The sequence below is a fragment of the Sorex araneus genome, chromosome 1 (genome assembly GCF_027595985.1).
Source record: "Sorex araneus isolate mSorAra2 chromosome 1, mSorAra2.pri, whole genome shotgun sequence".
Lineage (NCBI taxonomy): Eukaryota > Metazoa > Chordata > Mammalia > Eulipotyphla > Soricidae > Sorex > Sorex araneus.
Window position 1 is genome coordinate 439,199,569 of NC_073302.1, and position 14,457 is coordinate 439,214,025.

The following is a 14,457-nucleotide window of genomic DNA, read 5'->3' on the forward strand; positions in this document are numbered from 1 at the left end:
CAGAATTTCAGAAGATAATAGTGGCCAGAATAATTTTATGGTTTGGAAGTAAGATTTTTTTTCTGTTAGAAGAATTTCCAGAAGCCTGAAGAATTTGTTTTTCATATTTATGATCTGACTTCCTGAACATATACATATATTTTTATTCATTTAATTTTCAATATACCCCTCCCCCACTGATTTTTAAAAATGGAGGCATATTCTCCTTGAAATTCATTTGGAGCACTGCTTTAAAAAAATACTTGAGATAATCTGTAGCCTTGATTCACAAGATTATAGATTTTTAGGCTTCCTCAAAATATGTTTATGCCACAACCACCACCAAAGTATCATTTTGTGTTCAATATGGTCAGTATCTGCCTCCCACTTTGGTCTCTTCTTTTCTGCCCCTTTGGTAATTTTAGTTATGATTCCTGAGTTCATGGATTTGGTTTCACTTGATTTTTCTGTTCTTTTGACCTATTGATGCATTACTTATGATGTATTTTTATGAGTATTGCATACCTATATAATAGAAGTTCACACATTGTTATGTAGACTACTGAAATATAATGGGAGCCTCCCTCAATTAAATAACAACTTATGGGGCTGGAGTGATAGTACAGCGGGTAGGGTGTTTGCCTTGCATGCGGCTGAACGGGGTTTGATTCCCAGCATTCCCATATGGTCACCTGAGCACTGAGAGGAGTAATTCCTGAGTGCAGAGCCAGGAGTAACCCCTGTGCATCGCTGGGTGTGACCCAAAAAGCAAAAAAAAAAACACCCTTATGGTTCATATTACAGGCTAAAATGTTGAGATATAGTTAGTGAATACTAGGAAAGAGACCAGTGGTGGGCAAATAAATGGTCTTTGGGAGCCAGACTGACCTTGAGAAGTCAGGGGTACAAAAAAATAGGAATCAAAATAGAAAGTTTGAGACAACAAAGAGAAAGGTAAAAGAAAATGCTTGTTGTGGCAGATTTATAGAAGGTTCTTGAACTTTCTGGCTCACAGTAACTGAAATATTTCTCCAAGAAAGGGCACAATTTCTAAGGTTGTTATGTGAAGAAAAGAAGGCCAGACTTGTGACATGGGGGAACATGATCAGAATTAAGAGCCTAATACTGGCTGCTTCAGAGATTGTTAAACTTCAGTGCACTAGCTTGATGTCAAAAGAAAGCATAAAGGAGTAAATTTAACATGGAGTATAAATTTATGAAAGATGATACCCAAATGATACAGAATTTGGTGGAAATCCAAGGGGATCATTGGATTGGTTGTGGGAGGGCCTGACTTTTGGTATATTCATGTTGTCTGTTCATGTACTTTTGCATTAAGTTGTCTGGTACTATGTGATTCTCCAGAAAAAGACTTATTTTTCTGCTGTTAAAGCAACATGGTTATGACTACAGAGGATAAAATCTGAACATAAAGCATTGAAAAGGAATATGTGCACTGGTGAAGGGATGGGTGTTCGAGCATTGTATAACTGAGACTTACTTAAACCTGAGATCTTTGTAACTTTCCATATCGTGATTCAATTTAAAAAAAAGAAAAGAAAAGGTTTGGAATGGGAAATACATTGATATAACCTATGGTGATGACAACATCCTCATGTAGTAGTCATACTTCCTACTTCCAGTATTTGGTCTCTTACAGTGGAGGGGGGGGCGGGCAGGGTGATCTTTGATTCTGGGAAGGTCTCTTACATTATCTCCTCTTCCTTCCACAATAAGAAAATTGCTAGGTACCCGAGATTTGGGAACTGTCTTACAGCTTTCATTCTCTTACAGCTTCCTCTTACACGTAGGCATTGCCACGTTACCAAGTTCTGCTCATATGAATGAGTGGAAGTGATAGAATTACTAGGTGATGCCCAGAGAACAGCAGGCCCTTCCTTCCGCTTCTCCTTTCCTTCTTCTGTTGGACAGGAAGGTGTGTGGGATGACAGGACACCCTGGACACATGGACGAGGTGCCTGGACCAGTGGAGCAGCTTCCAGCCTAGAGGTGACTCCTGGATCCTGACACCATGGAGCTGCCACCCAGCTCTGGAGTTTTCAACTGACCCGCAGGACTGCTCAGGAGACACCACCACCCCCGTGGTTCAGACACTGCAGTTGTGTGTCTCTGTTGAGTTCCTCCATAGCTTGTGCTGTACTATAACTCTGCATGCTACTGTGTGTGTTTATGATGAAACGGTATGTAGAGATTGATTGTCTGATTGACAAGAAACACTTTTAAATGACTAGGACAATCCAGTACACTACTGATAAAATAAAGATTAAATGTGTAGCTTTGGTATGATACTGGTTTTGGTTAAAAATAACATCCCTATGCAAAGAAAGTAGAAAAGAGCTTATTTTTGGTTAAAAAATTTATAGATATTTTTACATTTTAAAGTTCTTACAATCAACACTTATTTCTTTGGTGATCAGAAAAGCACATATTTTCAAACATTTCCAGTATATAGACACGAATACATTTCTGTCTAAAGGATATGTACAGTAAACAGACTTTCATGATCTCAGTCTAGAGGATGTATTGTATGACATCGGGTTTACTACTCTCACTAAGAAAGGCTAATATTATAATACTTTTCCTTTTGATTTGTGTGAATTCTAGTTTCTTTTAATGGCAATCACTGTCATTGTCACTTGTCATCCCATTGCTCATCGATTTGCTCGAGCAGGCACTGGTAACGTCTCCATTGTGAGACTTGTTGTTACTGTTTTTGGCATATCAGATACGCCACGGGTAGCTTGCCAGGCTCTGCCATGCGGGCAGGATACTCTCGATAGCTTGCCAGGCTCTCTGAGAGGCCGGGCTCTCTGAGAGTTAATAGCAATATTCTGGCATTTTTTAGTACTGTTTTCATTCCTCCTATACCCTCTTCCCCCCTCCCATATAGGCCAGATATACATTTTTTAAATTAGAACTTCGATCAGGACCATTTTTGCTACTTAGAACATCTAGATTTAAGAACATCTGGATTCAGGGGTATGGCATCTCCCGCAGGTCAACCCTGTACCTTCGGGCAAGAGCATCAGCAGCCTGATGGTGCCTCAGGCTTCCTGACACTTCAAAATTGCCGCTGTGCCTTTGGCTGCACCCCAACAACTTGGGACCAAGTTTACCAAGAAATTAAATGGCCAAAAGTTAGGTATGTGGGAGCCATGTCCACAAACAACCTCCGACTCAGCTATACAAGCTCATTTATTGGCCTTATTTCAGAGACCCATAGATAAATCTCGAAAGAGATCAAAAGCCACAGTTAATCTCAGACCTGTGCATGGCTGAACAGACTGGGGTAAATCAGAGGGGTAGAGTTGGCCTGGTGTCCCACCCAAGCAGAGCCCCCAGTAGCCCTTTGCTTCCACAGTCCAAATTGCTGCCATACCCCCGGCCTGACTCCACTGTCTCAGGATGGACCTCACCAAGATATAATCTGCTGAAATTCTGGTTTGTAGGTTTTGCGACTGAAATCTCCAGGTGTTCTCAGGGTTGGGGAGGGCTACCTCTCCCCACTTCCCAACACTCATGGAAGCACTGGCAGTCACCCCCACAAACCAACTCCAGCGCCACCCTGTGAGCTCTACTACTGGCCTTGCTTCAGAGACTTATAGATAAATCTTGAAAGAAATTAAAAGCCTCAGTTAAGCTCCGACTCATGCATGGTTCAACGGACTGGGGTAAATGGGAGGGGGTAGTGTTGGCCTGGTGGCTCGCCCAAGCAGAGTCCCCATCAGCCATTTCCTTCCACAATTCAAAATTGCTGCCATAACCCTGGCCTGACTCCACCGTCTGAGGATGGACCTCACCAAGATATAATCTGTTGAATATTCTGGTATGCGGGTTTTATTTTCAAAAGAAGTTTTATTGGATCACTGTGAGATACTGTTACAAACTTGCATGATTGCATTTTAGTCAAACTATGCTCAAGTTTCCCTCCACCAGTGCACATTTGCTACCACCATTGTTCCCAGTGTCCCACCCACCACCCTACCCAACCCCACAATCTGTCTCTCTGGCAGGTACAATCCTTCTTACTCTCTTTCTACTTTTGGACATTATGATTTGCAATACAGATATTAAGAGGTCATTGTGATTGGTCCTTGGTTTACTTTCAGCACACATATCCCATCCTGGGTGATCCCTCCAATCACCATTTACGTAGTTGTTGCTTTTCCCCCCAGCACGTGGGGCACGCTTCCAAACCGTAGTTTTATCCTCCTGGCCCTTATCTCTACTGTCCTTAGGTGTTAGTCTCATATTATGCTACTTTATATTCCACAAGGGCTGGAACGATAGCACAGTAGGTAGAGCCTTTGTCTTGCATGTGGCTGACCCAGGTTCAATTCCTCTGTTCCTCTCGGAGACTGGCAAGCTACCGAGAGTATCCCACCCGAACGGCAGAGCCTGGCAAGCTCCTTGTGGCATATTTGACATGCCAAAAACAGTGACAACAAGTCTCACATTGGAGCCGTTATTGGTGTCTGCTCGAGCAAATCAATGAACAACGGGATGACTGTGCTACAGTGCTATATTCCACAAATGAGTGCCATCATTATATCTCTGTCCTCTTTCTGACTAATTTCACTTAGCATGATACTCTCCACGTCCAGCCACTTATATGCGAATTTCATGATTTCATCTCTTCTAATTGTTGCATAATATTTCGTTGTGTAGATGTACCAGAGTTTCTTCAACCAATCATCTGTTCTCGGGTACTTGGGGTTTTTCCAGACTCTGGCTGTTGTAAACTGTGCTACGATGAACATACAAGTGCAGATATAATTTTGACTGTATTTTTTTTGCATCTCTGTGATATATTCTCAGGAGTGTTATTTCTGAGTCAAAAACTTGTTACTGCTTTTGGCATATCGAATATGCCATGGGTATCTTGCCGGTCTCTGCTGTGTGGGCGGGATACTGTTGGTAGCTTGTCAGGTTCTCTGAAAGGGACAGAGGAATTGAAACTGGGTCAGCCGCATGCAAGGCAAACGTCCTACCCGCTGTGCTATCACTCCAGTCCCAGCTTCATCAGTGGCTGAATAAATAGCAGTTCTCCTACTTAAAAAAAAAAGAATATATGCATTCTGCTTAGGCATTTCACACAATCATTCTGGGGCATTGGGAGATTGACTGGTTCCATTGTGTTCTGTGTCTAAGAACTTACCAGGAATTAAAATTTTGTTAGGACTTCTCTCTTTAAGATATAATAGTCTCCCCCTCCCCTTTTTTTTTTTGCTTTTTAGGTCACACCCAGCGATGCCAGGAGCTACTCCTGACTCTGTACTCAGGAATTACCCCTGGCGGTGCTTGGGGGACCATATGGGATGCTTGGAATCAAACCCGGGTTGGCTGCATGCAAGGCAAACACCCTACCCACTGTGCTATTGCTCTGGCCCCCAAAATAGTCTCTTTAATATAGCATCTCCTATATTCTCCACACCACATGAAAGAGAATGATGTTCCACCAATTTTGTTAGGAATTGTCATGTTTCTGAAATGTAGACTGGGCACAAACTGGCATCTATGAAGCATGAAAACCTTCACTGTGTTTGCTAGAACTTGAGGCATTGCTCGTCTCCAGCTAAGCGCAGATAGCCCAGTACTGTTGGAGCTGCACTTGCATATGCTCTTGGCTCTCCACAACTTCTCTGTAATGGAAGTGTTGGTATCTAGAAACAGAAAGAAGTCAGACACAAATGGGTTAAATGAACAGCTCAGAATCATAGATGAAGAAAGGGTAATTCAGACCTCCTGCTCATCACTTGATTCTAAAATCCATTCCCTCCTTATCTCTTCCTGTGCCCCCCACACCCAGAATCACAAGGTGGGTAGAAAGACACAGGAGTTCAGTAGATGATAAAAGTTAAATGATAAAGCATTTTCTAGAACAAGGAGAAGGTATTCAAAATGATATCTGAAGCAAGATTTGTGTAGCTAAGAAACCACCCAGATCTGCTGAGGTTCTCTCTCTCTCTCTCTCTCTCTCTCTCTCTCTCTCTCTCCCTCTCTCTCTCTCTCACACACACACACTCACCCCTCTCTCTTAGTATATATGAAAATGTTATGGGTATTTTGCATCCTTACATGAAATATATGAAAAGGTATTTTCTCCTTTTGGAACCCCCATGCTGTAAATGTTATTCCTCTTTAAAATGTCCAGTAAATCCAGGAATTGATTTCCTTATTCTTTCTTTCAACATTTTTTATGTTCTTTTTTGGAGGTTTCCTATACCCTATCTTCAAATTCACCAACTTTGTCTTCAGCTTTTTTATTTCTTGAGTCCCTACATTGAGGTTTTGTTCTTGTTGAGCTTTACAGAGTTTCCAGGGGCAATCTGGGCTACACTTTGTGTGATAAGGAGAACAAGAGGAGTCAGGGATCAAAATGGGGTTCTGTGCAGGCCAGACATACCCATTTGCCCTTTCCCTGAACCCACTCTTTTTAAATAAATAAATAAATATGCATATTTTTTAATTGAATCACCATGAGAAAAGTTATGAAGCTTTCAGGTTTAAGTCTTAGTCATACAATGATCAAAGACCCATCCCTTCACCAGTGCACATATCCCACCACCAAGAACCCCAGTATACCTCCCATTCCCCCCCCCCAACCTGTGTGGCTGATGATTTTCACTTTACTCTCTCTTTACTCTGATTACATTCAATATTTCAACAGAAAACTCACTATTATTATTTGAAAATCTCCCCCAAACATCAGACCTACCAAAAAGGCATCATTTGATAATTTGTTTTCCATTGCTGGGAATGAAGAACATATGAGGTTGCACGGCCGCTATTGCGGCCACACAGTTTTGGATTTCTGGTATTTTAGTAATTAAGTCCAGAGAAATTTATGCCAGAAGTTGGGTCACTGCAAACTCGTACCTCTAGTTAGTGGGCTCCATAAGATGGCGGTCGCCATGCTGCTGCGAAAGGAAAGGCCGAGAGAGGAAAATCTTTCCCCTCCTGGGACGGCATGGGGCCATAGCTTAGTTCACAGTCTAGAGGCATTTCTGCAAGAAGCCACTGGGTGCTGAAAGTAGTTAGTGGGCGTCTTGGATCATGGTCTTTTAGAAGCAGAGGAGCTGTTCGTGTGCTGCTGCTCAGGGTCTCGTCTGGGCGGAGATCACGTCATTGTTTTTTTTTTTTTAACTTCAATTATTATATTTCTCAGCTCAATAATTTATGTTTATATTTTCCTTATAATTTCTTTTATTAAAGTTCTTGTTCATTTATTTCATCACTTTAATGAACATTGTTTGTATTGTTGCTTTGAAGTCTTCATCAGGGAATTTAGAAAATTATGATATGCTTGGGGTTCTTCTAGGCATTTTTTAGTTTTTAATTTTTTGGATACTCCCAGAGTGTTGTGTATTGTACAGTACTGGGGATTGATTGAACTCAGACTTTCTGCTTGCAAGACATGTGATAAAGCCCTTTGAGCTACCTTCACTGCACTACATTGAGACTTTGTCTTCATTTATCAATGTAGTTAAATTTCTTTCTTCTGTCATTATCCTGGAGCTATGTGAGGATTAAGGATTAAGGATTAAGTTCAAGGGTGGTGTTTGTGGGTTCATGATAGCAAGTTATGAAGACAATTACTATGGCTATGAGTCTGTATGAACCTGAGTAACTGCCAGCAATTTGTGCCTGTGTAACAAGTACAGCACTGAAGGCTACTGAGCCTGGATTATGATCTTGGGTTTTCAGTTACTTATGCCTAGCAATTGTTGTGCTCTCAAAGTCCAGAAGGCCTGGGCATCTACTGGATTGCAGTTGTGAATCCTAACAACAGCTATGCCACCTATCTGTCCCTTATACTACCAGGTGACTTGTGTTTACCAGTACCTGGCAGCAAATGGAGTGTAAGGCTCAGCTCTAGATAAATAGCCTTTCTTAGTATCTGTGTATGGTATCTATTACTTTCACTACCATGTAGCACTGTAGCACTGTCATCCCATTGCTCATCAATTTGCTCGAGCGGGCACCAGTAACGTCTCCATTGTGAGACTAGTTGTCACTGTTTTTGGCATATCGAATGTGCCACAGGTAGCTTGCCAGGCTCTGCCATGTGGGTGGGATATTCTTGGTAGCTTGCTGGGCTCTCTTGAGAGAGATGGAGGAATTGAGCCCGGGTCGGCTGCATGAAAGGCAAATGTCCTACCGGCTATGCTATCGCTCCAGTCCCTCACGACTCACTGCCATAGACTTATCAATATAGTGGTCATGTACTCCAAAAGAAAATTCATACTTTGAATATTCTGTGTGATTTAGTTTATTTCACTTGTGTTTTTGTCACTCAAAAGTTTAGTTATAAATTTGTGATGATATGGCTCAGTAGGAAAAATTTAAGGCTCTTTCATTTAATACTTATTTTAAGTGGCACAACTTTTACTTCCATTTCAGGATCAGTGGCACTGACTGAACAGTTTCTAATTTACACCGTTTAACCCCCCGTGGTGGTGACTATGCCAGTGCATTTCATGGGATTCTGATGTTTCCCCTTTCTCCGTGTTGTCATGAGTCCTCCCTCTCATGAAACTTCTGAATGTTTCTATGTGATATTTTAGAAAGATCTTTTTTTATTGAATCACTATGAGATAGACCCTTATAAAGCTGTTCATGATTAGGTTTCATTCATACATTTTCCAATACCCATCCCTCCACAGTGTATATTTCCCAGCACCAGTGTCTCTAGTTTCCCTCCCAAAAACTCTTAACCACCTCAGTCTGCCTCTATGGCAGTCACTTTTCTTCTCTCTCTCTCTCTCTCTCTCTCTCTCTCTCTCTCTTTCTCTCTCCTTTAGGGCATTGTGATTTGCAATATAGATAACAACAGGTTACCCGGCATATCTCTTTACCAACTTTTAACACTGTTATCATCCAGTGTGATTATTCCAACTATTATTGTTACTCTGGCCCCTTCTCTGTCTTACCTAGCCTCCACCGTACACACACTTGTGGTTGATTTCAAGGATCAGTCCTCCTAGCCCCTGTTTTCCCTGGATGTGAATATTAGTCTTCTACTATACACATATCTTTTTTACATAGCATCTATGTGATTCTTACATCATACTTTTTGCTCTTATTGGCATTGCTCCCTTTGAAACTGTGTCCAAGTTGTCCATCAACTCCAGATTTGTGATGCAGATCTCTTCCTCACCGTGTGACACTGACTCCTACTATATTTGCATGTTGGCAAAGAGGAGCTGCTGACTTTAGATCATAGATTTAAAGTGACAATTTATGTAATCAGTGAAGTTGGAGAGAACTCATGAAGCTGTTCTACACCAGCCTCAGCTGGGCAGAGACAAGTCAACGGTGAAGCAACAGTGGGAGTGACAGAATCACAGGGAGAGAGTTCAAACCAGGAATGAGAGTGTGCATCAACAAAAAGAACAAAGATCAGCTCTCTTAGGTGACATGTTGGAACTCACAGAGCAGGTCTTCCTGATTCTGGTTATCATTCTTTTTCTCCTAGGTATTCTGGGCAACGGTTTCATTGGGTTGGTCAATGGTGGCGGCTGGTTCAAGAACAAGACACTTTCTTTGTCGGACTTTATCATCACTTTCCTGGCTCTTTCTAGGATCATTTTGCTATGGATTCTCCTGATAGATGGTGTTTTGTTGGTGTTGCCTTCCAAGGTACAAGATGATATGATTTTAAGGGAAATGCTGGGAATTTTCTGGACATTTACAAACCATCTGAGCATTTGGCTTGCCACCTGCCTCAGTGTCCTCTACTGCCTGAAAATCGCCAGTTTCTCCCACCCGACCTTCCTCTGGCTCAAGTGGAGAGTGTTCAGGGTGGTCTTAGGGATGCTGCTGGCTGCAGTGCTCCTGTCCTGTGCCAGCGCCTTGTCTCGGATCCACGAATTTAAGATCTGTGCTGCTTTTAGTGAAATCAGCGGCACAGGAAATGTGTCTGAGCACATTAGGAAAAAAAGTAAATATGATTTGGTCCATGCACTTGGAATTCTTTGGGACCTCCCTTCCCTAATAGTAATGCTGGTCTCCTACTTTCTGCTCCTCGTCTCCCTGGGGAGGCACATTCAGCGGATGCAGCTACATGGAACCAACTCCAGAGATACAACTACACAGGCCCACAGGAAAGCCACCAAAATCATTCTCTCCTTTCTCTTTTTCTTTCTACTGTATTACATTTGCATTTTACTTTCATTTTTCAGATTTTTCCTACCCGGACCAACAATGGTTAAGATGATCGGAGAAGTATTTTCTGTGTTTTATTCAGCTGGCCACTCATTTATTATTATTTTAGGAAGCAACAAACTGAAACAGACATTTGTAAAGATGCTTTGGTGTGAGACTTGTCAACTTCAGATTGGATCCAAGGAATCCCTTGCCCCTTAGAGTGGCAGAGGTTATAGCAGGGACCTGAATTCCTTTCAGAGGAATCGGAAAGATAGATAAACAGTTCTGAAAGAGACAGATCAGGTCTATAGGTTCTTCTGAGCTTCTTGTGGTAGCTATATTGTAACATCTGTAGGATAATGCCTCACTACTGTACCTTGTTCCACCTTCTGTAAAGTCGTTTGCAAGTACAGCAGGTGAAAGTCCCAATTTTCTCCCTCTTCGAGAGCTGTTTGACAGCTCCCTGTTTTGAATCAGTGGGAACAAAGCACACATACAGAACCAGCCTCGAATTCTAGCAGGGCAAGCAGATTGCAAAAAAAAACTAGGAAATCTCTCTGGAATCAGAGGAGACAAGGACACATTTCTCCATGTGAAGAAGAGAGCATCTCACCCCTCTCCCACACCCCTGGACCGGATTCAAGGAGCAAACAGGACACTGCTTGAAATATGAAAGATTTTCTTTTTTAAATCTAAAGAAACTCAATATTTTCCTGAAAATATTTCTTTCTCTATCTCATTGGATTACCCATTCCCTATCTCTGCCTCTCTGTTCCCATATACAGACACCAAACAAGGGTGCTTGAAGTTGCGGGGGTGAGCATATTGCATTCAGTGAAACGAAGAACCTTATTTTTTTCTCAGCACATCTGAGAGCGCAGAGTGAGGGACATTTTGCACACCTCACTAGAGTTAAATTGTCATTGTGATTCCTAGAGGTGGGCAGATGGAGAGAGCAATATAAAGACATTCTCTCAGGAGACTGTGAGCGGGCTTTCCCTCCAGGTTCTGTCTATCCTCCGAATGTATCCTGCCATATGGTCATCACAGCCCAGGAGCAATGAACTTTCTTTGCCTGGCTGCTCAGGTATGTATTCTATTACTGCCTAGACAGCAGGTGTCTCTGAGAAAGGACTGGACTCTCAGATGCAGGGTACTGCTATGAGAGCCCAGAAGTAAATCTCTCACTTCATTTTGATTTCGGATGATCTTATTTACGGTTCATTCATTCATTAAAAGAATGTTGATCTCACACTCATTTCTTTTACCCTAATTGAAGCAGACCATTTATTTTTAAAATATGGTGTTTGTGATATTTTGATTAAATTACTTTAACATAGTACTCTATTCTATAGATAATTGAGTGGAAATTTGAGCTATCATATTACCTTCCCAGTAATCATGGCCTTCTGGTTCACTCTCTTTGCCTGTTCCGGGCACATCTCTCAATGGCTGTTGTCTTTATTTTTTGTTTTGTTTTTGGGTCACTCTAGCAATTCTCAAGCCTTACTCCTGACTCTATGCTTTGGGATCACTCCTGGCTGTGCCTGGGGAACCACATGGGGTACTGGGTCTCAAATCTCAGGATGGTTGCATGCGCAACAAATGTCCTGTCCACTATATCATCTCTTCAGCCCTCAGGGCCCTTCTCTTATATGAAAATGCTTTTGTGAGCACCTGAGTTCCAGCTCAGGAATTTTGCCCAGGCTTTAGTCTCTGGTTTTGATCTCAGGAGCCTTATTTATAGAACCACACCACTTTGCGTCTTGGCAAGCTTTAAATTTTAGCTCTTAATCTTGCCTATGTGGATTTGTAATAGAACTCTGTATACCCTTTATTGACAACATTTTTGTAACCTAGATGTTATTGTATCCAGTATCGCATCTTGGTTTCACTCACCAGTAAGAGTAGGTAGGAGGTGCTATACTTCTGTTCTTACCTTGTTTTTCAGTAATATTATTTGCTAGACACATGTTGTCCTTTACACTAAGGAAATTACAGAAAAATAAAGCAATTAAACAGCTATTTGATACAAAACACTTTATGAAGCATTACTGTGTATTTGGTTCTAGCCCTTTGGTAGATAAATGTGTGAAAAAGAAATAGCATGTGTGGGCTAAGTATCAACCTGCATCAATAAAGGAAATAAATGACTAATAAATGAAGAAATTTTCTAAGAAAAAACACAGTGCAGCAAATGACTATGATGTGAATTTACATGTGTGACTGGTGAGGAAATGCTAAGTAAAGCAATTTTCATAAAAGAATGGAATTAAGGAAAAGATTTTTTTTTTTTTAAGAAAAGGACTTGGGACGTCCTTTATATCTATCTATTATTGGAAGGCTGGAACTCACTGCAGGTGCAAAGGGATGAAAGATTCATGTTGACTTTGCTGGCATCATGGTTGGAGAAAGTGGTTATAGCATCAGGATTAGACATGAGAGGAGAGGAGAGGAGAGGGGAGGAGAGGAGAGGAGAGGAGAGGAGATGAGAGGAGAGAGAGGAGAGGAGAGGAGAGGAGAGGAGAGAAGAGGAGAGAGAGGAGAGGAGAGGAGAGAGGAGGGGGAGAGGAGAGGAGAAGAGAGGAGAGGAGAGGAGAGGAGAGGAGAGGAGAGGAGAGGAGAGGAGAGGAGAGGGCAGGGGAGGGGAGGGGAGAGGAGAGGAGAGGAGAGGAGGAGAGAGAGGGCATTTAAGAGGAGAGGAGGAGAGGAGAGGAGAGGGAAGGGAAGGGGAGGGGAGAGGAGGGGAGAGGAGAGAGAATGGTGTGCTGGGTGAGTAGGAATTGGGCATTCCTATCTGTCCTGGGCTGGATATGAAGAAAGACAATACCATTCAAAACAGGGGTAGAAATGAAAAGTTCTCATTTAATTGGAAATCTTTGACTATGTCTTTCCATATAGCTATCTTTGTTTGCAAGGAGTGGACTCCCAAGTGTTTGAGTGAGTCATTTTTAAGGTAACTAGGATGTGATTGAAGAAATAGTAATGGAATCCATGGAAGATTTGCATTCAGGAAAAGCAGCTGGCTCTCAGGACACTGATAGTTCTTTTGCCACTGGGAAAAAGCAATTGTCCTGTTTTGCTAGATGTTGGTATCTACTTGTACATCTCAGGGTTTCTCTTGTCCTGGGCATCAGTACCGCATTTATCGAATTCCCCAATGTGTCACGACAATTATTCGTGTACATTTTTATGTGTTGTTATTATTGTCATAATTTTTGATTTTGTGGGACTCACTGCAAACCTGTTTATTGCAGTTTTCATTTGTAAGAATTGGATGAAAAGACATAGAATTGTTTCTTCCGACAAGATCCTCTTCAGCTTGGGCATTGCCCGGTTTCTTATGATGGGACTGTTTCTCTTGAACATCTTCTGCCTCTCCATCACTCCTGATATTCTCAGGTCAGTCAATGCATCTATTTTCTTCTTGGTGTGCTGGATACTTTTGGACTTCTGTATTCTTTGTTTTGTGACATTACTGAACACCTTGTACTGCGTGAAGATTTCTAACTTCCAACACTCAGTGTTTCTCCTGCTGAAACAAAATCTCTCCCCAAAGATCCCTGGGCTGCTGGTGGCCTGTGTGCTGATTTCTGCCCTTGTCACTCTTCCCTCTGTCGTGTTCAGACTGATTTCACCCTCCCCAATAGTTGTGGTTAGGAAAAATGGCACAGAGTTAGACCTGAAAGAGGACATTTTGTTTTTGCTGACCTCTTACGTCTTGAGCTCATTTCTGCAGTTCATCGTGAACGTGATATTGGCTTCCTTGCTAATCCATTCCTTGAGGAGACACATACAGAAGATGCAGAGAAATGCTACCAAGTTTTGGAATCCCCAGACGGAAGCTCATGTGGGCGCCATGAAGCTGATGATCTGTTTCCTGGTCCTCTACATCCCTTACTCGATTGTCACCCTGCTCCTTTATTTACCCTCCTTTTTGGGGATGACTATGAAAATGAGAATCATTTGCTCGGCATTTACTATCCTTTACCATCCAGCACATTCTGTTCTCATTATTCTCACACACCCTAACCTGAAAAGCCAAGCCAAGCAGATTCTTTGTTTCAACAAACAGAAGTTCAGGGGTCAGTAGTGAGTGGAACTCACATTGTTGGGGGTAAGATTTTCTCTTAGAATTTCCAGGAATCTGAGGGTTTCATTTTTGTAATCAATTATCATTCCATTCAATGTGTGTGTGTGTGTGTTTGCGTGTGTGAGTGTGTGTTTGAGTGTGGGGTGTGGAGACTTCCAAACAGTGGTTAGAAGTCTTGGGGGGTCACTCCTGGTCATACTCAGTTCAAGGATTTT

At 42.0% G+C, this 14,457-nt stretch overlaps 2 protein-coding genes across 2 annotated transcripts; both read left to right on the forward strand.

The window, feature by feature from the left end:
• Positions 1-9,420: 9,420 nt before the first annotated feature.
• LOC101546715 (taste receptor type 2 member 3-like) lies at positions 9,421-10,368 on the forward strand. Its single transcript, XM_004608356.2, has one exon. It carries the CDS (start codon positions 9,421-9,423, stop codon positions 10,366-10,368), a length of 948 nt encoding a protein of 315 aa, XP_004608413.2.
• A 2,941-nt stretch (positions 10,369-13,309) lies between these two features.
• LOC101546461 (taste receptor type 2 member 4-like) lies at positions 13,310-14,242 on the forward strand. Its single transcript, XM_004608355.2, has one exon. The coding sequence runs from the start codon at positions 13,310-13,312 to the stop codon at positions 14,240-14,242; it is 933 nt and encodes a 310-aa protein (XP_004608412.2).
• Positions 14,243-14,457: the final 215 nt, after the last annotated feature.